The sequence below is a fragment of the Cyprinus carpio genome, chromosome A3 (assembly GCF_018340385.1).
Source record: "Cyprinus carpio isolate SPL01 chromosome A3, ASM1834038v1, whole genome shotgun sequence".
NCBI lineage: Eukaryota > Metazoa > Chordata > Actinopteri > Cypriniformes > Cyprinidae > Cyprinus > Cyprinus carpio.
Window position 1 is genome coordinate 14,707,895 of NC_056574.1, and position 22,198 is coordinate 14,730,092.

At 39.1% G+C, this 22,198-nt stretch overlaps 3 protein-coding genes across 14 annotated transcripts in view; 2 read left to right on the forward strand and 1 right to left on the reverse strand.

The window, feature by feature from the left end:
- Nucleotides 1–8,222, forward strand: part of LOC109048154 (rho GTPase-activating protein 44-like) — a 50,016-nt gene extending 41,794 nt beyond the window's left edge. For 5 of the 12 annotated variants that reach the window (XM_042719947.1, XM_042719927.1, XM_042719979.1 and 2 more), the window contains one exon: nucleotides 3,478–8,222. In XM_042719947.1, the coding sequence (XP_042575881.1) occupies nucleotides 3,478–3,635 (158 nt within the window). In that variant the 3' untranslated portion in view covers nucleotides 3,636–8,222. Of the gene's footprint in view, nucleotides 1–1,507 lie in introns of all 12 variants that reach the window. The other 7 variants (XM_042719965.1, XM_042720002.1, XM_042719937.1 and 4 more) reach the window with 4 other exon arrangements.
- A 483-nt stretch (nucleotides 8,223–8,705) lies between these two features.
- Nucleotides 8,706–11,366, reverse strand: LOC109048153 (RING finger protein 222). Its single transcript, XM_019065841.2, has 2 exons — nucleotides 11,254–11,366; nucleotides 8,706–10,282 (listed from the first exon to the last, which is right to left on the reverse strand). The coding sequence occupies exon 2, from the start codon at nucleotides 10,092–10,094 to the stop codon at nucleotides 9,504–9,506; it is 591 nt and encodes a 196-aa protein (XP_018921386.1). The 5' UTR covers nucleotides 10,095–10,282; nucleotides 11,254–11,366; the 3' UTR covers nucleotides 8,706–9,503.
- On the forward strand, nucleotides 11,237–22,170 carry ndel1b (nudE neurodevelopment protein 1-like 1b). The gene is made up of 9 exons (XM_019065840.2): nucleotides 11,237–11,367; nucleotides 14,534–14,628; nucleotides 16,597–16,750; nucleotides 18,590–18,738; nucleotides 18,929–19,065; nucleotides 19,774–19,947; nucleotides 20,310–20,401; nucleotides 20,548–20,693; nucleotides 20,865–22,170. The coding sequence occupies exons 2-9, from the start codon at nucleotides 14,543–14,545 to the stop codon at nucleotides 20,947–20,949; spliced, it is 1,023 nt and encodes a 340-aa protein (XP_018921385.1). The 5' UTR covers nucleotides 11,237–11,367; nucleotides 14,534–14,542; the 3' UTR covers nucleotides 20,950–22,170.
- Nucleotides 22,171–22,198: the final 28 nt, after the last annotated feature.

Below are 22,198 nucleotides of genomic sequence, written 5' to 3' on the forward strand. Positions count from 1 at the left end.
AAAAATAAGCTTTTTTAACAGTATTTGAGCATAAGAAACAACATTCATGGGGCAGTTAATTTCAGATTTTGTTGCTGATTTGAATTATGTAATTTATTTGTGAGTTCATAGGACAGTTTTTGAAATTTCAGGATTCCCCCATTCATTTACAGCAGATAGAACTTGGTCTTGGATGAGCTGCCTGGAGGTGTTGCAAATATGGCTGCTGAGTGAACAGACTTTCCTTGAAAGGGACTTTGGTGCTTTTTCCCTCACTGTGCCTGCTTGAGAACAGATATGAAACCATGGTAACATGGCATGTGATATGGACAGAAGCGATGGATGCTACACCGTTCCGGGTTTGGGGGTCCCACGTGTTTATGGCCACATTTACACTGCAGCAGAATACAGTTGTCAGACCTGTATTTGAGTCCTTAATAAAGTTACGTTCACACACAGTTTGGTTATTTAGGGGTGTGACAACTGTATTCTGTAACTGAACTCACAGCTGTAAATTTTCGCTGTGTGAATGGAACGTTTCGAGACTCACACCTGTAAAGAAAATGTGGTTGTCAGTCCAAAAATCTGACAGTGTGAACAGCCTATTTCGCACGTATATTGTGAGCAGTCAAGTTGCATCTCAACAAATGGACCGTATAGACTGAGCAATAAATCCTGATCTTTGGTTTAACATCGCATGCAATTTACTCGTACAGTGAGAGTTGGTATTTAACAAAAACTTTACTGAAATCGCACAGTGTATGCCCGGCCATAATATGGATAAAAGCATCCAACTATCTCTATAGCTGCATAAAAAGATAGAAATGCATTGAATGATGAAACTTGAAGACAATAAACACGTAGACAGAGGCATCATCAGGTTTTTGCGTAGTTTAGTGTCAAATCGTATCAGTGTACTTTGAGGTCAAATGAGTACCCACTACACAAACTGCATACAGGTTGGCAGGTCTGCATTTAACATTTAAATTCAGCCGTTTCAATAGGAATCCAGGTGAGAGATATCCAGACATAGATTTTGCAGAGGGTTTAAACTGGTCACGCGGAAAAAATTGGCAAGCACTTACTGAAAATCGTCAACTTCAAATTGTTGGGTAGCTTTGCTTTCAACTTTTAGGAGTACAAGTGTGGATGTTTTTAGAAGTACTTTGGCTGGGAGTAGGTTTTGCCAGCATTTGTTCATATGATACATTAGAAGTCATAAGCTCAATCCAATACTTTACAAACTGCTGCTTTACAACATGAGACTGACCTAGAATGAAGCATTTTAACATGCAAAGAATTACACACTTCATCTTTAAAGTTCAGTATGAGGCCTTATTATCTTCTTAGCTTCAGTGTGAGACTGTTTCTCTAAAGTAAGGTTCTGTGGTCTTTGTATCATTCTAATGGCCCGCTGTATGGCACTGATTGTATGTTCTCTCATGTGAGGCGTGTCTGTCAGTCATTCTCCTGAGCACTGATTGATGTATGACTCTTTTATCCCCTGTCATCGTTGTGCACCTTGCAGCTGTGTGAGGCCAGGGACTGAGTGTGGGCTGAGTGTGAGGGGGATATTTAGGGTAAGCCAGAACCTGCTGTGCCCGTGCCATAGCCTCATCTCACACCGTCTGGCCTGGTGCTGTGGCTGAATCTGGGGCCTTTACTGCAGCCATGCTCTCTGTCTCATACCGTAACACTTCCTTCTCCGGCTCTGTCATTCTCTCCCAGTCGCGGGGCTGTCCTCGGCTTCTTCATTCTGTCAGTGTAGTCTGTGCATGGTGTGAGACTGGTCTATGCATGGCTTACGGCCTTACTTTTCCAAGCAACATCACACATTTGCCAATGTCGTCGCTTACGAAGTTCATCTCAATGCCTCCGGCCCTGACCTCACATCGTGAACCATTCCCCCTCCCGATATCCCCACCACTGCATAGGTTGGCCCAGGTAAACCCCAACCAAACTCTCTTTCAGTCGAGTCCATCGCAAGATGACAGTACAACTCTCCGCCCCTCACAGTCGTCCATCCGCGTCCATCTCATTCTCACACAGGGGAGGTCATCACAATCAGATACAGTCCACCAATCCACATAGTCCACTGACAAGATTCTTAATGTTACCACATCTTCGATTTGCGCCCATCTTGTTGTCTATGTGTGGAGTATTTTGTTCATTGTGGTCAGTGTTGGGGGTAACATGTTACAAGTAACATGCGTTACAAGTAACAATGTTATGTGCCAAGTATTTCTTATCGAATATCAAGTAAAGTAATGTGTTAATTTTTACATTTACTCTGCGGTACTTTTTCAAACATGTAACACATAACTAGGGATTAACGATAAATATTGACACGATATTAATGCGCATCTCATCAGTAAAGCTGGTTCTGTTATGATTCTGTTAAAACCACAATCATTTTCCTCAATAAATATTTCGCAATAGGTTAAAACTGGTTATGAGGATTTGTCACAATGATTGGTTTTTTGGTCTGGGTAATGTTTTACTTTTTAAATTTACGCTGTGATAGGTAACAGTGCAAATGTAACACGTAATGGTAACAGCACAAAAGTAATAAGTAATGTTACTTTTCTGTTAATTTTCTGATTGGAAAATTGGAAACATCTCAGATTACAAGTAACTTACGTTAAGTGTCTTTACACTGTTAAATGAAGGCTCTAAATTCTGTTATGGATAAATTGCATACAAAAGCCACCTTAAAATCTGCAACAAGCATGATACAAACAGATACATGTGTAATGCATTGTTACCAGCAATTGTTATTCCTGTCTAAAACACTTATGCAAACACTTTGTGTCACATTTAAACATTCATTGATGCGGTTATGCTATATTTGTTGCGGTGGGCAAATCATGTCAGGGATAAATACTTTTTCACGGCAAAATTACCTACAAATATCTACAAGCCAAGCAGGAATTCACCATTCTAGGAGACAGAGAGCCTTGGCTACTTGACGCCAGTATCACATTACTTTCCATAAAAGGTAGCAATGTAATCGAATTAGCTACTTTTTCAGGAGCATGGTACATGTAACGCGTTACTTTTTAAAGTAACATTCCCCAGCACTGATTGTGGTGAACTGTTGATTCTATTGTTGTTACTTTCTGAAAAACTGCAAAAAAGCTTTATGTAGAACTTTATATTTCATATGAGCATAGCAGAGATTTTGCAGGACAGGCTTTATTTCAAATGAAACAGATATTTCATCTTCCTCCCCAGTAGCTCAGTGTAACAGAATCCTTGTGCAGAATGCCAGGAAACAGTCTGATGTGCCCCTCTCCTGCTGCAACACGCATTCAACACCCTTCGCTGACGTCGCCTCTAACAGTGGTCTGGGAACTGAAATTGCTTTTTGCTTTCTCTCTCTTTGTGTCGTTTTCAACATCCTCATCATCGCCATTTCCATCATTTCTCTCTGTACTGTAAACTTGTCTCGTTGCTTCACTTTCGTGGCCATCGCTCTCATTTCCCATGATCCTGTAGCAGATTTCTTCAGTTTGGAAATTCCCTCCATCAACGTCAATCTGGACAGCCTGTTGGACGAATTCAGGGTGGTCCCATGTCGGAGCTCCCTTGCTGCGGTCAGCTCTCCGGAGGGGGAGTCCGTGTCCGAGGAGGAGGGCCAAAGCACCACGCTATGACCCCTGAGCCAACCCAGCAGCATGCCAGCTTCACATAGAACCCATCCACTCCTGCTGAGGCCCAACTGGAACCCCACCTTGACCAAACCCAGAGTCACGGATACTACATGAGAGACTCATATAAGATAAGACGCCAACCACACAACAGGTGCCACTAAAAAAAAATAAAAAATTGGATCTCGTTCAAATTGGCACTGGAGGAACCTGGGGTTTTGTGTTACGATTCCTGAATGAATTTCGTTTTGTTGTCGTGTTGTTGGTTTTGTTTGATTGGGATGTTTTTATTTCTGCCTTATCAGAGCTGCAATTACAATACAATGCACATAGGGAGCAGTCTGCTGACTCTAAAGGAACCTCCTACACTTTGTCTTGCTGGAGGCTTCGAACTGAGACGCACCCTCATGGTATGAGAGTAGGCCGTCTTTGTTTGTTACAGGGTCCATGCCATGCTTTTTATAGATGACTTGGTGGCATATAGCATGTTTAAGTCTAATTTTGCAATGCTGAGGTCTTTTTCTTTCTTTCTCAATCTCTCTAACCTACCCTAATCACTGCTTTAGCAATTCAATGCAGTTGATCTTTCGCTAAGTCCCGCCTTTAAAGCGCTACTGACCAATCCGGCCTTAGCAGCTGTTGCCGCCCATTATATTGTCAGAAAAGTGCTCATTTCTAATGTAGATCTATGGACAGACTGTATGTTTAAATAATTTCATAAAAATACGTTTAAAACTATCAGAGAATACATTATACTCTTGTTACCTATAGCTCAAACACTAGAGCACAGCGCTAGCAATACCAAGGTCATGGGTTTGATTCCCAGGGAGAGCAAGAACTGATTAAATGTAAATGTGTACCTTAAATACAGTTTGCTTTGGATAAAAGTGTCTGCCAAAATTCTTAAATATAAATGTTGCCTCACAAAAGAGAGAGTTTTTCACCCTTGTCCGAATCTTAGAAGTTGGGAAGCGCATGTGCTGAATTGAATAATGTGTCCTGAACATGTAGAACAGTAAACTGAAATCCTGAGGGGGATTCAGTCAAGTTTGTCTGAGTGAGCAACAGAAACTGAGGGGGCGGGGCTTAGCAGAAAGTTAAGAGAGTTTTGCTTGATATGTGGCAGAACATTATCAGAACTTTCTGAAAGGCACATAATGCAGTAATAGAAACACAGTGACAACTGCTGCACTAAAGTGTATTTTCTTAAAGGGACAATACTATATAATGCAGGACATGAAAGCAAGGTAGGAAATCAAGGGTTCCCACAATATCACGAAATTTTTATAGTGCAATGGAAAAAAATTTAATCCCTCTAAAAAAAATGAAATTTTCTATAGTCTGTAGTTTATTTTATTGTATTTTTTCAGTTCTGAAGTATTTCTTCTTTTTGAGAATTATCCTGGAAAGCCATTAATGGAAATGCATTGGTCAGAAGGTGTGGGAACCCTGGAAATCTCAAATCCTCACCCTGTACCTGCAAAACAGAAGCATTGCTTGTGCTAAAAAATAGGTCACTGCAAACACTTTTCTGCAAATGTGTCATAAAATACTTTTGGCAGCCACTACTGAGATCAACCACTGGTTCTTTCCTGATGCACTGCTTTGCATTTTCTGTTGTCTTTCCGCACTCATATGCCCTCCAAAGTGCTTTGAATGCAGTGCCACAGTATCCCTTCTGTATATACCAATACTGTATATAAAGATGTGTAGATAAGTGTCAACGAGAGGAGAAATGTAAAGGCAAATATGAATTATATATTCATAAATGTGACATGCCATATTTATCTTGTATAGAAAAATAATGTTCTAAGTATTATTTTGTCCCTGAACACTTTTTGTCAGGTTCACATAGCAAGTGAGTTTTTTGCACTTTTGTAAGCCATGAACTAGATGTAGAAATATGAATGCAGACGTGGCAGAAGTTTAGGTAGAGTTATTCCCAAGAGAGATTTTATCCCTAAACCGACCTCATCAATAACAGCCTTAATCAACAGCATAAATCAAAAACGACACAAACTACTTATTATTATTAGAAAATATATGAAGTCGTCGACAGACTACACTAATTGTATAACATCGGGTCAGTCTTAGTATTGTATAGAAACTGGTAGATTATATAAATGAAAATACAATGGCCCCAAAAAGTTGTAATGTGTGGAATCTGCAAAATAATGATAACTAACTAACCAGCCATTTCTTTCAATTACTTTTAGTCAACTGCTGTCGCAGTGATTTTTAGTGCATGTATGAGGTTATTTCCTCACTGATGTCATTCGTCACATGAACAATCAACATGATGTGTCCACATACTTTTTAGGGCCACTGTATAGCATATCTCACCGAAAATCAATGGAAAAATATAGATTTTATAACTTGGCAGGGATGCTTTCGAAATGTCATCTCAAAGATATCAGGCCCTAAAGGTCCTTCAAAGTCTCATTGCTTTTCCCCAGACACATTATCTGATGCCACACTGAGATGGCACATTTGTTTCATGGGTAGACAACACTCCGAGACTACTGGATGCTGCAATTTCTCTTGTCTGAACTTGTACAAAAAGCGCAGGACTTTATTAAGGTCAAATAAACATTAGCTCACTTTTGTCCCGTAGAAGGAATGGGCACAACAAACCGCCTCCGTTCTCATGCGAAGGACTCTACTTCAACAGTGGATAGCCATGGCTTGTTTTTCTCTCTTTGAATAAGCATTAGTGTACGTCAGGGACAAAAGGACTTTTCTTTGCTGAAATCTGTGATATGCCTCAGTGTGTGTTCTTGATGAAATATAGTCTAATGATTATTGGTGACTGAGTTCTAGTTGTAGTGATTACACAATGATAATTGCAAGTGCCCTCACATTCAGTATTTATAACCTGAAGCTAACGGCGAGTTTCGTGCGTACGTGAGGTTCTGTCTGTGCCGTTTCCCGCGGTGTTCTGTGAGGAGGCAGTTGTGTCTGATTGAATGTGATTTCGCCTTTACTTCGAAGTGCACTACTTGAGTAAAGGCCTCGATACCTTATAGCAGCTGCAATAGACGCATGGTTTATTTTCTTTATAAGCGTGACACTTCTGCTCATCTCTCTCTGTTAGCGCTCATAATGAATGCTTATGTTATTGTTAATGAAGACGTGGGAGGGCTTTATACAGTATGTACATTCATTCTCATCTGTTATCACACTTTTCTAAGGTGAAAAGGCACAGGTATTTGTTATCTTAATGTGATTTGTAAATTAAGGTTATCAGATTCATGTCATTATTTACAGGTGACTGTGTTTAGCATTTATATCCAGTAATTTAAATGTTCGAGAAGTGGTTCAAAACCGAATGGATGTAATAGCCATGATGGAATTTTGTAAACCTGATGAATTGTACATGCGTAATTTTAACGATGATTTGACCCACACAGAATCTGCACAGGTCATGTGTCACCCCAACATCAGAAGAAACAATTAAGAAATTATACTTTAATTACAGAGCAAGAATTCTTAAATTCTTAAATCATTTTCATGATGATTAAGCACAATATCATTCCCAAATGTCATTAATACAATCAAAAAATTCTGTAATGTGAAAAATAATATATTTAAGTCGTGCTTGTACTAGTATGTGTAGTACTTCACTGATCCTGATTTTATTTTATTTTTTAAATAGTCATCAAAGTTTTTATTTTACATATTTTTTCTTTCGATTTTGGAGTGAAATGCCCTGGCTTGGACCTGTTATTGTGATGCTTTTCATTGCATTTTATGTACTGATTGTGGGAAAACAGTATAGAATTTAAATGGGAGTTGTGTTAAATTATTATTGAACACTGTGTAAGCATTATCATACAATTCAAAATTTATGTCAAGTCAACATGTAAAGGGCAGAAATCTGCAAAGGTACCTGCGGGCACAGACTACATGCAGGCCTACTAATGAGTCAAACAGATATAATTTCAAAATTTCTCTTATTACTTGCTTGAATCAAGAAAATCATAGTACAATTATACTACAAATGCTCTTTTCAAAATAGGATTTGTAAAATAAAACAGTCATCTAATGCACCTATTACAAAGATATAATTTATACGGAATCTGATACATTTATTTCAGAATTTATTTGATATTTTCAACATGAAATGATATGTTCAAAAAGAACTAATGATACAAAGAAGCCACAAATCTGTTTTTAAACAGTTATAACAGTGACAAACTGGACTGAGGATTTCTCAACTTTTTCTTAATACACTTTTGGTCATTTAGGTCTCCCATTTACATCATCCTGTGAAAGCCAGCAAGTTGGAGTGACAGAGCATGCATTTAATTATTCCCTTTAGATAATCACACGTGTGTTCATTAAAACATTACCAGATAAGGGAGTCAACTATGAACCAGGGATGTGTGAAAACAGGTGATTCAGTGCACATTGTCCAACAATGTACAGCCCTCTTCACCCCCGCTTACTGAACTAATGTACAGATCTGCCTGTAAATCACCCTCCTCAGCTTAGCATATCAGTGAAAGAACAGTCTGTACGGTGAAGCCTGCCGCAGTCCTTATCAGAATGTCAGAAATACATAGATATATATTAAACTCTACATTTGTAATACTTCTGGTCTAAGTGCTTTGGTTTTCTTGTGTGTTGTTCACTTTGAACTACTGTCTACATCTGTCTACATCCTGAAATCGGATATTGATCATCAGTTATGTTTTTAGAAGAAAGCAAAAAGCTAGATGTTTAAAAAACTGAAGTGTGGTGATTATCTCAATATAAACTCAAACACTTACAAGTAATGTTGACTATAGGCTGATAATCCACATTCATTTTATAGCATTATATTGTATGTCAGCAAAAGAGTATATACGTAAAAGTCTGATTTTTTATAATGAACTCAAAATGTGGTTTTTATTTTTCATCCAATACTTCCAAAACCAAATGATCTATGCTACTCGTAAGGTGTGGTCACATTAGCGTCATTCCAGTGAAATTCCAAACTGTAGCAAAACTTGCATAGGGAAACTTTCGGAGAGAATGATCAAGTTCTGATCACTCAGCTGTTGTATTAGAAACATTCAGGCATCAGCTTTAAATAGTTTTCTGTAATTTAATGGCAACTAGTACACTAGTACAAACACGTGCACATATGATTCTGAAGTGCATAGCATTGCTGTTCAGGTACGTCACAGAAACACCCTCCAATCAAGTAATGACTTAACTTGCGCAGAATGTGAGGTATTAGTCATTTCAGGGCTGGAACTAGCCGAAGAAGTTCGCTAACCCGTGTGACAAGAATTTCTGGACAAGTGAGGGTGTGTTTCATTCCTTCCAGGCAATGCAAGCCATCGAGAAAAGCTCAAAGTAAAGCCTCATCACACCCTTCCCCGTCCTCCTTTCTCAAACTTGTGTCCATGGTAGTTGTAACTGAATCCCACCGTGTTTCTCCGAGATCAAGTGACAACCAGATGACCGGCTCATCTTTTCTTCTTCACGTTTAAATGACCCAGTCTCCTCACAGTAACTCGATGAGGGAAGCGTGTCAGGCCTAACATCAACTCTATCTTCCTACTGTAACAGCTTTTTGCATTCAGATCCAGAACAAAACACTTGTTATCTGTAAAGTAAGTAACACTATATATTTGACTGTTTTGTAAGGTAACCCCCTCCATATGCCTCCCCTCAAGACATCCACAAGACATGCCAGAACAAGCCTTGGAAAAGATCTCACAATAACAGTCAGTTCTTTACAAAACATTCATTGTGACTTGTGAAACCACATTTAGTTTTCGTTTCAGTAAGACACATGCGAACGTATTGATTAATAATGATATATACTTCTCTTAATGCGACTGATCTTACATGAAGTACCACACAGAAGTAGTTCTGGACACTTCAAGCCAACAAAACCCATGGAAGTGTGGCAGCCACCAGTGCTAGTAAGGTGAAAGTGATCATTAGGATCAGAAGGCAGCAGGAGATGGTGCAAAGCCTCTGTCCATTGCTGCTGTAGTCCTGCTGCATTTCTGAAGTTGTCCCAATGTCAATAACATCACCCTCTGTCATGGGCCGACCCAACTCACTTATGATAAAGACTTCTGAAGCGTCTTTAGGACAGATGAGTCTTCGTCTACATAGTCTACATGAGATTCTCCTCAGACACCTGCAGAAACAGCCAAGACCTCCGGTGTGAGACCCAACAGGGAATACAGGAGTGGGTTTAGATGGTACCTCCAGTGTCTTTCCAATCCTTTTGGCTTCAGCCGCTGAAACGGTGAATCCGTGGGGCTTTGTGATGAATGTCAGGTGTCTGCAGACGGGGCAGATGATAGTATCCCGTTTAATGGATCCGTTCAGGCTGGTGTTCACCAGAGTTCGTACTAAGCAGTCATGACAGAAGTGATGGCCGCAGCTGAGCGCCCTGGCGCTGTCCGAAAGACTCTCGTAACACACCGGACACTCGCTGTCCTGAGCCTCCTCATCCATGTCTCTCCGGTTTTAAATAGCTCCACCTGGAGCCCCTCGACTGGCTCTGAGATGCTGGACTGCGAGCAGCTCGCGGGAACGCGCATACTGGCGCAGGTAACTGATACTCCCGTGAGATAACACGCTGGCGCCATGACGACACAGCCGCAGCCACGCCAGAAATGTTGAAAAACCAGATCGGCTGTTAACTAGAAAGAAGAAGATAAACTAGAATCAGTTCAATGTAAACAGTGCAGTTGTGCAGTTTTCAAGTAGGCTATTATTAGTGTTGTTTGTTTTGTGTGTGTGTGTGTGTGTGTGTGTGTTTCATGTAACATATAAGCCTATAACATTTACAAATAGCCTGCTATAATACTACTAGTACTATTATATTCTATAATTTATAGATTTTCTTTTAAATAACAATTCAAGTTATGTATTGAATATTTATTATTACAACAATAATATGAATTCATTATTATTATTATATGGACATTATATGTTGATATTTATAGAGAAATGGGGGGGGGGGGGGGGGGGGGGGGTTTAAATCATAGAAATCACAATAGCCTACTTTCTTTATTTTATGAAATATTTTCGATGCAATAGCCTACTTTCTTTATTTTTATATGGAAATATTTATAGAGGAAAAATGAAAAAAAAATGTATTAAATATTTTCAATAATATAATAATAATAATAAGAGAGAGAAATGAAAAAAGTATCATAAATGCACAAAAAAAAAAAACGAAAACAATAATAGTCACACAAAGAAATTTGAACTAAACTGAATGGGGGAAATGAAAAGTAAATAAAATTAACTAAACATAATATGTATATTTTAAATTTAAAAAATACAATTTATAAGAACACTTAATAGTTCCAAATGCTGTAATATATAACAGAAAACGATTTAAATAAAATCTACATATAATAGATTCATATTCCATTGTACATCTACACTGGAGACCTAACGCGCCATCTCGTGGCGTGATTTCTGCAGAGGAGATTTGGTCAGTTGTCAAAATGAAACAAGAATCACGGATTATTCCCCGTTTTATTACACACCAATATCCGCATATCGTGTCCGTTTCAGACTCTATGCGTCATAAATAAGAATGTGCTTCGCATGCGTTTCACTGACGCTAAAAGGACGCAATGACGCGGTGTCGTCATCTTACCGGAAGCTGAAGAGGGAAATCAGTGGAGTCGCGTTGGCATTTCTATCAGCCGACGCTCGAGCGCAGAGGAGACACCGAGCTTGTTCGCCGACTTCAAGAGTAGGACATGATAAGGTAGACATTTATGATTTAATCAGTGATAATTATACACGCCGTGTTCGACGGGAAATGCGAGGCTTTATAATTTAACCAGACTTATCTTATGCTGTCATGTTTTGGCCAGTGAAGACCAACAGTTGCCGAAACCTGATTTTTTTTCATGTGCCGGTTTCTTCTGACGTAACGTCTTTGCTCGACCGATGTATATCGCTATTTAAACCGCCGTTGAATGTGTTTCGATGGCAGTTATTTAAAAGATACACACTCGATATTGACTTTCATGTATAAAAGCTGTTCACATCCGCTGGCCTGCCGGCAGAAACGTCAACCTGAAAGATTCAGCGCCGCTTGTATTCGATTCTCAACGAATCAAGATTCTCCCCTTTAGTGAACCGTGCTTGTTTTGCTAATGTTAGGTATTACATTTCATCCTCGTGATTGTTTTTGAATTGAATGAAGACCGCTAGCCGTCTTCTGGTGTGGTCATCTGACGTCATTGGTCTTACGTCATGTACGTCATCTCTAAGTAAATATTTATTTTAATTACGTGAACACAATAGTTTTTTTTTTGCTTACGTTATGTGATTAGGTTCTTTAATCTGTTGTCGCTTATCTAGCGCTATAACCTTAATGAGAAACAAATATCACATTTGTTATGTTTTGAACATTTATACAGAGATAAGTTGTACCTTTAATGTTTGACAACCGTTGTGTTTACATTTTGTGACATTTGTCATCTGATGCCATTTCTTTCTTGTCATTCCTAAATATTTTATAAATAAACACAAGGATGTTACATTAGACACTTGCATGTATGAAGCTGACTGTAAATATGTTCCTTGAAAGCAGGTCAGATGACTTAATGGTAGCACAGATCTCGGGTATGACACATGTTTATAGTGTATTACTCAGCAGGACGGTGTGTGCTGAAATTGTGGTTTTTGGAAATAATCTCATCCTTGGAAACAAAAATCTGTTCTGTCCTCTGAACCTCTGACTGTGCGTAGTTACTGGCGAAGAGTGTAGGTTGCGGAAAGCATTGCGTTAGACAGGAACCATCCCACTGTCCTGTGGTGCGGGACAGGCGCTCTGTGGCCGGACAGATGGCCTCACCGTCAGGAGTCAGTTTGGGAGGGGCGAGGAACTCTGCATGGTGGCTTAAGACATTATAAATGACCACAATTGAAGTGCAAATCCCACTGGAGCCCCTTTCTGCTCCAGAGTAGAAAACCACTGCTGTTTTTGTGTTTTGATGACTTTATTATTATGCACACCTGTGATTTTGTGTGGTTCTTTAGCATATGTTGTTTCTTTAAAATAAAGAGTGCGATCTATAGTCATTTTCGTTATTTTTTTAAATCAGTATTTTTAATTTTCTGCCTAATCTATTCTTTAATATTGTGCCTGCCAATAAATGGCTTAATTTGTTGGGTCTTTAAAGAATAGTACCTGACATCACTCAAAACGTGTTTAATTTATCTTTTGCTCTTTTTAATTATTTGTCTTTGTACTTGTGTATTAAACTTATTCTCAATTAAACAATAGTACTTTAAGCATACAGACCTGACCTAAAAGAAAGTTTAATATTGTGACATTGAATTCATGTGTGATTTTTAATGTAGTTTATTATTGTTTTTAGTTTTGTTTAGTGAAATCTTAATTCAGATTTTCAGACCTGACATAAATATGGAAATACGACAAGCAAACTGACAATAATGAGGGTGCGATAGGTGTTTAGTTTAATTTTCTATTTAAATGGGTCATTCGGTTTGGAAATCCCTCATAGTCATTTAGAGCGGGAATCACGGGGTCACAACACTCCTGAGAATCCGTAAAAGAATCTGGAGTATTGCGGAGATGCATGGAATATTTCTGACTGTTTTAGAAGCTGAACAGGTTTGTCTGCTGCTGGTTGGGTCGCTGATAGAGGCCTTGTGCTGAATGAAACTGATGACTTCGTTTTAGAGATCTTCATCATGTCAGATCTTATGAGCATTTGCATACAATTAGACCTATGATAGGAATTAATTGGATGACATTTTCAGAAAAACACTGGATTTCTGTTCTGCTGTTCAAACAAATGATGTCCTAAAACAAGGCAAGGATGAAGAATGTTAATAAAGTCTATAACTCACATCCAGGTGTGCTTAATGGTTTTAAAAGGACAGTATCTGTGGCCATTAATCTTATTTTGAGCAAGCTTCTATGTATTGAAGGACTGCTCTGTCCTTTTGTGATTAAATGGCTTCACGTTTCATCTCTAAAAGGCTTTTAATCTCTGTAAACTGAAACTGTTGTCCTTTACTTACTTCCATGTTATTCCAAATATGTTCGTTCTTCCGTGGAACACAAAAGGAGATCTTGCACTGGATATCCACGAGTTTACCATAAAATGATTGATGTGAGGTTGAGAAAATTAACAAAATCCAATAAGCAAACCTATTAGACTCTCATTCATCTTGAGAACACAAACATAAAAGACATTGTTAATGCAACATGAGAGATTTCTGTCCTACCAGAAAAAATCCAATCAATAAAAACATTGAAGCTTCAAATGTAATCCATATGAATCCAGGAGTTTAATCCAAGTCTTTTGAAGAGACGTGGTTTAAATTAAAGCTGTCCATCATGTAAAGCGATTGTGTCTTTTCTGAAGACTTAGATTAAACCGCTCAATTCACATGGATTACTTTTACAATATCTTCATAAACTTTTTAAAAAGTTTGAGTTTTGGTGGAACAGGCTTTCAAGTAGAGGGACGGAAATCCCTGAGGGTTTGTTAAAAATATCTTCAGTTGTGTTTCGAAGATGAATAAGTCATACAGGTTTGGAACTACATGAGGCTGACTCTGAGTAAATGATGACAGAATATTACTTTTTGGGAGAACTATAAACATTAACATCATGATTTTCTGTAAAGCTGCTCTGAAACCATGTGTGTTGTGAAAAGCACAATACAAAAACGAAACCGAAAGGCTGCAACCTGTAAAACTGTGAGCCTGTAAAGCACCAAGTCAGTCATGTGAGCTTGGTAGAGAGCCAGGCGAACAAATTGTAATTGGACGTGTGTCAAATGAGGACACACACCATGGGCCCTCAACCTGTGGTCTGTTTGTGGGGCCGTACCGGGGCAAAACTTTGTGTCTCTCAGGACTGCTCTAATTCCCATCTGCTTCCACAGGTCTCCACCATGGACACAGAGATGATGCCGAAATTCTCCTCGAAAGACGAGGAAATCGATTACTGGAAGTGCTTGTCTCTGAAATACAAGAAGAGGTAGGCTGAAGTCATTAATTACTAAATATAGCAACCAGCTGAGCTTTTTACAACCGTGCGCTGTTTATCTTCACATGAAAGCCATGGGGAGTCAACCGTTTATATTCATTGTTCAACAATAATGATTGTTTCTGTGTTCATACCTACAATCACAAGGGCTGTAAATATGACTGCAGCACTTCTTATCATGCAAAAACTGAGAAAATGCCACAACACACAGCGAGCCTTTCACTGCCCTTGACAAAAGAGATCCTCTGTTAACCTGTGAAGGTGCTCCATAGCTCCAGCTGTTATGTTTGGTGTCTCGCAGTCTCATTTATTAAAATATGCCATGCTTGAAGCATTATATTGTGCTCCTGGTCACATTGTAGGTTGGCTTGATGTCTTTTTAAAGTTTCAGTTGGTTAATGTGATCAGTGAAATATTATGTGATCTTTCTCATTCTCAAGAACAGTGGTGTTGTTAGGAAATCCATTTTTGTTTTGTAGTTTCAAGGCCCAAAACGCTAGTACGTGAATTGCCTGCATAACCTCCTCTGTTCTTCAGTGACCAAAAGTGGCCCGAGACTGTCTCTGATCTAAAACAGAGCTCACAGTTGGTGCTGGCACTGATGCTGACCGTGTGTCTGCTGGTGGTCTCTGTCTGAACTCCTACACAGTTTCAGCACGTGCACATGCTCCTCCTGAGCTGTGGTTTTACCGCCCCAGAGCTTTGGTGGAGCACAGGAAGGTCTCAATCCCAGGAATTTCCTGCTGAGGAAGGAGCAAAACATGCTTTCCTGGAAATAGTCACACAAATGAGTGGGCTTTTTAAAGCCACTTTAACTCACTTGACAGAACATCAAGTCTCAAAGACGTAAGCAACCACTCACATTTATTTCAGAAAAGGTAAAGACATAGATGCTTTTTGAGTCTCTAAGATTTTGAAAGGTTTCTTGTGTTCACTATGGATGCATTTATTTGATCAAAAGTAATTTAGTATATTTGATTTTTTTTTTTGTAGTTTTATTGTGTTTTTTATGGGTGCATTTGTTTGATTAATGGTGTCTTCAATGCCACACGATCCTTATGAATTGATTATAATTTGATATCATTTATTTGTAATGTAGCCATCTTTGTATCAATATAAATGTCTTTACTGTCACTTTTGATCAATTTAGTGCATCCTTCCTGATTAAAAATATTAATTTCTTTAAAACAAAAATCTTACTGACCCCAGACATTTGTATGGTACTGTATAATAATCCCAATTTCATAAAGGACTGAAAATGTGCTTTTGAGCAGCTTCCTGTTGTCGAGTGAGTGTTTTAATGGTTTGTGCTGAGAAGGCAGGCCCGCACATGTCTGGTATTTGAGGGAAGGAGGGATGAGGCGACAGATTTAAGGTTCCCTCTGCACATGATAGCATGAGGCTGGGGGAAGTGACTAGGGTTAAAGGGATATGTCCTGTCTAAAAGAGCTTCGGAAACGCTGTCTAAAAACAACCAAGACCATGCATTCAGTCTGTTGAGCTCATTTCCTGCTGCCAGACCTCACTATTCATCTCAGGCCTGCCTGTGACCCCTGACTTTCAAGGGGTCAAAGTGCACATTTGGCTGTGCAGATGCATTAAGAAGATCTTTTTCAAAACTGCATCATTTCTGCCCATGAGATGTTCCTGATATTCAGGAAATGCTGAATTGTGCTGTGTTGTTATTGTTGGACATGATTAGGTAACGTGTGTACTGTTTTAAATTGGTCTTAGGAGGACCTCCAGAGTGGCTCCGCTCTGAATAGCCACAGCCCTGAGTGACTGTAATTCATTATCTGCTATAGCACCAGCTGTCAAGGCCTACATGCTTAGAGCATGTCAGCTCTTTTGTTGCAGTCTGGGTGTCAATTTGCATTGCATAGTTAATGTGATGAATGTGCCGCCACTGCTCCAGATGGCTGGTGATGGGTATTTTTTGATATGTTTGTGTATCTGCAGTTATCATGACGCTCAGGAGGAGCTGCAGGAGTTCCAGGAGGGCAGTCGAGAGCTGGAGGCCGAGCTGGAGGCTCAGCTGGGTCAGGCTGAACACCGCATCCGAGATCTGCAGTCAGAGAACCAGAGGCTGAAGAGCGAAGTGGACACACTCAAGGTAAGACAAGATCTGAAATGTCTTTGCTCTTTTCAAATGACACCAAAATCTCCGTCCTCTGTCCACACAGACCATTTATGGAAATTCAGAAATCAGCATATAGAGGTAAATCTCTGACTGTCAAGTACGTCCAAGTCATATTTTATTCCAATATAAAAAAAAATTAAAATGAAGTCTGTTTGGAATCATTTTTACTTCACATAAAAACCTTTCAAAAGTCAAAAAAAAAAAAAATTAAATCAATACTTTTATTCAGCAAGGATGCATTCAGTTGATTAAAAAGTGACCAGAAAGACATTTGCAATGTTACAAAAGATTTCTATTTCAAATAAATGCCATTCTTTTGATCCTTTTTTAATCAATAAAAAAAGAATCCTGATGAAAATGTATTGCTGTTTCCCCAAAAATGTTTTGCATCACAAGAATAAATAATATATAAATATATATTTTTTTTTTAAATAATACATTCTAAAAAATATGTAAGAAACGATCATTTTAAATTCTAATATTTCACATAATTACTGTTTTGACTGTTTTTGATCAAATAAATGCAGCCTTGTTAAGCAAATGAGATCTTTCTGACCTAAACTAAAAGGTAGTGTATTTACATTGCCTTGTTAAGCAATTGATATATTTATGACCTAAACTAAAAGTTATTTTATTTTATTTATGGTTACTTTTAGTTTTTGTTGATATTAATGTTTGCTGTCACAAAGCATGAGAATTATAACATATTTAGAGAATTATAATTTACTTAGGGCTAGCCAGTCATAACAGAAGTCATCTTTTAGGTACTAGTCACCTGATGTGTTTGAGAGCACGAAGAGTATGGAGTAAGTGGAAATAAACAAATATACAAAAGTATACAGTTCAGCTTCTCTATGGGTATGAAAGCACCTAATGGTAGGGGTACCTCCACACACCTTTAATCGGCTGATTTAATTGTAAAGCATCAGCAATGCACCAATTTCCTATCGTGCTTGGTCAAGAACATTGTGCTGTTCTGTGATGCAGCACTGCCCAGTGTGAGAGCTGTCGAGGGTCTGTTAATCCCAAGTGTGCTGTAATTGGATGTCAGGATGAAGAGGAAGAAAATAGAAGGCTAATGGCTCAGCAGAAAAGTTCACATATAGCACTGTTGTTCCTCTAAGACCCTTACAGAAATATCTTCTTAATGGCTTGGGTTCAGGTAGACCCGGCACAGATGCTGAGATTTATAGTGCTTGCTTATATCGGTGCAAGGTCTCCTTTCACAAATTAAATTTGATCTTGTTGCTGTCCCAGAAAGCATGTTCATTAAGCATGTTCACTAAGACTAGTAGCCTTCGCCCACTGACCATGCATTCGTTTTGGAGAATATGGGACACCCATTATTTTGCCATGGCTCAAAACAATGCGTTTATTTAGAATAAAAGAAATGAGGTGGAAAAAGTAGGTTACCTACAAGAGAAGTCGGGAGGGTTGCCATGTGCACCAGTGTTCCTCCTTTTCCTGTTCCTCTTTAAAGGGACACTTCAACCAAAAACGAAGTCAAATGCAAGTAAAAATTGCTTTTTTTCCCTCCCCCCTTAAGAAAAAAAATCTGTTTTCAAAGATCCAGAATGACTTTAATTTGGATAGGATTGAGCTCTCTGTAGTTATAAGCTGGGCATGTCTGGATGTTATGGTTTTGACTCTTAAATTTGTATATGTTTGGTACAGGAACACAGAAGGAAAAATAGTCCTTTCTGAATAGGAGTGTGGAATCCTTAGTTTTTTTTCTCACCTGCCATTGGCAGAAAGTTGAGGTTGTTTCTGATGGTGACTCAGACTGTGTCTCTCCTGTGTCCCTGACTGCAGGACAAACTGGAGCAGCAGTACGCGCAGAGCTATAAGCAGATCTCCATGTTGGAGGACGACTTGGTCCAAACGCGCGGCATCAAGGAGCAGCTGCACAAATATGTCAGGGAGCTGGAGCAGGCCAATGACGACCTGGAGAGAGCTAAGAGGTACACGATAAGATCGCTTTTTCATTCTAAACTAACTTGGCCCTGAGTTCCTGGATTGCTAGACTATTTTTTCAGACTAGCCGACATGTTATCAATTTCCAACAAATGCAGACTAAAATACACGCTGCAAGTGTCATGCTAAAGATACATTTAGGTCAGCATGTTTAAAATGACAACCTGGATTGTACAGGGCCACCATCACATCTCTGGAGGACTTTGAACAGAGGCTAAACCAGGCGATAGAGCGGAACGCCTTCCTGGAGAGCGAACTGGACGAGAAGGAGTCTCTGCTGGTCTCAGTGCAGAGGCTTAAAGATGAAGCAAGAGGTAAACTTTACGACAGGCCATACTTCATTTCACAGCATTGCTATTAAATGAATGTTAGCTGACATTCCCTCAGTTTGACATGATTTTCTTCACTATTATAACATGTATCCGTGTGAAACGGCTTATCGAATGAGGCAGAAACATGTCATGTAATGCTTTTGGACAATACGTTAGCACAAAAAAGGTGATGTGCAAAGATACATAATTGATAAGAAACCCTACAAGTTGGGGTATGTGTGTATGTTAATGCACTTATAATGGAGTCAAGCATTTTTGTGCGCCAACCCAGAAGTTTGCATCACCCCCTGGTTCTCTTGACCTGGTTCTCTTTTTTTTTGTCATTAGCTTTTGGATTATTGTAAAAAATATCCTCTGTGACCAACAAAAGCTTGTGATTCTTACACATTTTGAAAAGAGTCACAATCTTCAGGAAAAAAAACAACACACATTTTAAGAATTTTGAAGCTTTAAAAAAACGGCAGAAGTAAAAAGCTCAGTGTAGGCTATTATATTAATTAAACTACACCATGGTCACATGACTTTAACGTCACCATCATTAAGCTTCAAATAACTCTTTATTTAAAAACAGCTTTTTTTGCTAAAACTTACTTTGCTAAAAAAATATACTGCAGATGCTATCGAGTTTAAGAACTGAACACAAAACCGTTTGTGCAGGTTTATCGGTGCTAAATATGCATGTTCTTGTAGATTTGAGGCAAGAGCTGGCAGTTCGAGAGAGGACTTCAGATGTTTCCAGGATGTCGGCCCCCAGCTCTCCCACCCTAGATATTGATAAGACGGACTCAGCAGTGCAGGCCTCCCTGTCCCTCCCAGCCACACCTGTGGGGAAGAACATGGAGCATCCTTTCATTGCTTCCAAAGGTTGGTGCTGTATTTGGTCTTTTGCGTTTATTATTATTGATCAATAACAACAGCCTTGTTAATGGATAATGTAAAATTAACATTTTTCAGTTTTCTCTTAGTTTCTTAAAATTTAAAATCTTATTTAAATGGTATGAATTAAATATTCATTAAATTTCAGCAATTTTGAGAATTGTATGCATTATGTATCAGCATTTTGTGCATGTATTGTATATTGACATTTGACTGGGGATCTTGTTCACTAATTATCATAACCTCATTAGCCATTGAAATTCATATTTTTCAGTCACACTCTTAACAGTCTGAATGCCAGCAGTTACATCTATTTTACCTCTGTTTGTTTTTGTTTGGTTTCTCCAAAGCGTTGACCAATGGCTGTGGAAACTCCCCCCTCACACCGTCTGCACGGATCTCAGCCCTTAACATTGTTGGTGATCTACTGCGGAAAGTTGGGGTAAATTCCTGAATGCTTTAATTGTGAAACTGGCCCTACATGCGTTTCACTTTAACACTTAGAAAGAGCTACTTATCAGAATGGACTCAAACGAAAATTAGATGCACATATTAATGAAAAACCCTGGGATGTCTTTTTTTGTGCAGGCTCTTGAGTCTAAACTAGCTGCCTGTAGGAACTTTGCCAAGGACCAGGCAGCAAGGAAAAATTACACAACAGGAAATGGAAACCTCATCAACAGCAATGCAACCAAATTCTCTCATTCGCTCCACACTACGTATTTTGACAAGACGTAAGTGCTTAGCTTTCTATTCTGTCTGCTCACCAGGCCCAAACGTTTGCTGATGTGCATCACTGACATGGTTTAAAATATTAAATCATATCACCCAACCCGTTTACTGAAGATTTATAATACTTACATAATTCAGTTTATTGATGCATTGCTCACTTCTGTTCTTCACAGGAATATGAATGGCCTGGATCCTCTGACGACCATGGCTTCCGCACAGACCGTGTCTCCTCCCGGCATGCTCCCTCTCAGCGTGTGAGAGACTTGCCCAGCGACCTCCACACAAGCTCGGACACGATTTGGAAACAGAGAGGACACTCGAAAGAATGTGTGAGAGTGTGTGTGTGTGAGAGAGAGACTGAGATGACGTGCCTCCAGCGTGTCTGACAGATACATGTCAGGCGTAAGGGGTCCGTTCCTGTGAGCGTGTGCTTCAGTCGACCTCTGTTCTCACGAGGTCTCACCTAAAGCCAGCAAAACGACAAAGGTCTGAGTCAGACCACAGCTTCTGTGTGAGTGTTTTAGTGTCGCACAAGTCAAAAGATGTTAAAGGGATTTTCTTTTGAGGTGAACGTCACTGTATGCTTAATGCAGATGAATGTGTGTGTTTGTGGGATCTGAGGTAAATCGGAAGGTCCCCTCAGCCAGGATTTACATGTTCACTGTTTTCGGCTTCAGTAAATGTGGAGGTCAGCAGATGTTTTTACTGGAATGGATGCCAAGAAAACATGTTAAATAGCATGGAAACACCGGCTACCTTTAAAAGCGCTCTGATGAATTATTAACCCAGTTACATCAGCTGACTGGTCACCAGTTTGCATGATGCAACCACTATTTCAGGGCTTCAAAAGGGTCGTATGTATGTTTCCGAAACTGCACTTTCAAGTCCCACAGTTACCCAATGTTTACTGTCTAGATTCACGAGCCGCAGTGGTCATGATGGCATCACACTATATTGACGCAAACGACAAATACTGTTTCACTCGTGTAACGGCTTTGACTGTAAATCAGTCTGTGTGCAGTGTGACCTTCGTCACAGAACCTCATTTCTATCCCATGTGCCTCTGCTGGACCTGCTGGTGAGTTTGATATTCACTGTTTATTTATTTCACTCGTGGAACGGAAGCCAACTTATTTTTATCACAGTATTTAAAGTTCAGTTCATTTGTGCGAGACTTTAACATCAAGTATAGGAGCACTTGTTAGTATTAAATTTCCTCTTTGAGTCTTTCATTTCACACGGTTATCGTGCACTTTGTTGGCTGTTTTGTTATATCTCATGTATATAGATTTGTAAACATGGCAACGATGCCCAGTCTGTAGATACTAAAATTGGGCTGATGTGCCGTTTAATTTATTTCAGAATCTTTATGGCATGTTTTGACACAGAGTGAATTTTACATACTGTGCATTGGTTTAAAATCATATATCAAGATGTAAGATTGGTTGTCTAATATGTGCAAATAAAGGGAAAATGCAAGTGCGGAGTTACGGTTTATTTCAACAGT

Coding starts and splice junctions, on each gene's coding strand:
- LOC109048153 (XM_019065841.2), bottom strand. CDS start 10,094: ATGGATGAGGAGGCTCAGGACAGCGAGTGTCCGGTGTGTTACGAGAGT.
- ndel1b (XM_019065840.2), top strand. CDS start 14,543: ATGGACACAGAGATGATGCCGAAATTCTCCTCGAAAGACGAGGAAATC. Junction 20,402..20,547: donor ATCTACTGCGGAAAGTTGGG/GTAAATTCCTGA, acceptor TTTTTTGTGCAG/GCTCTTGAGTCTAAACTAGC. Junction 20,694..20,864: donor ACTACGTATTTTGACAAGAC/GTAAGTGCTTAG, acceptor TGTTCTTCACAG/GAATATGAATGGCCTGGATC.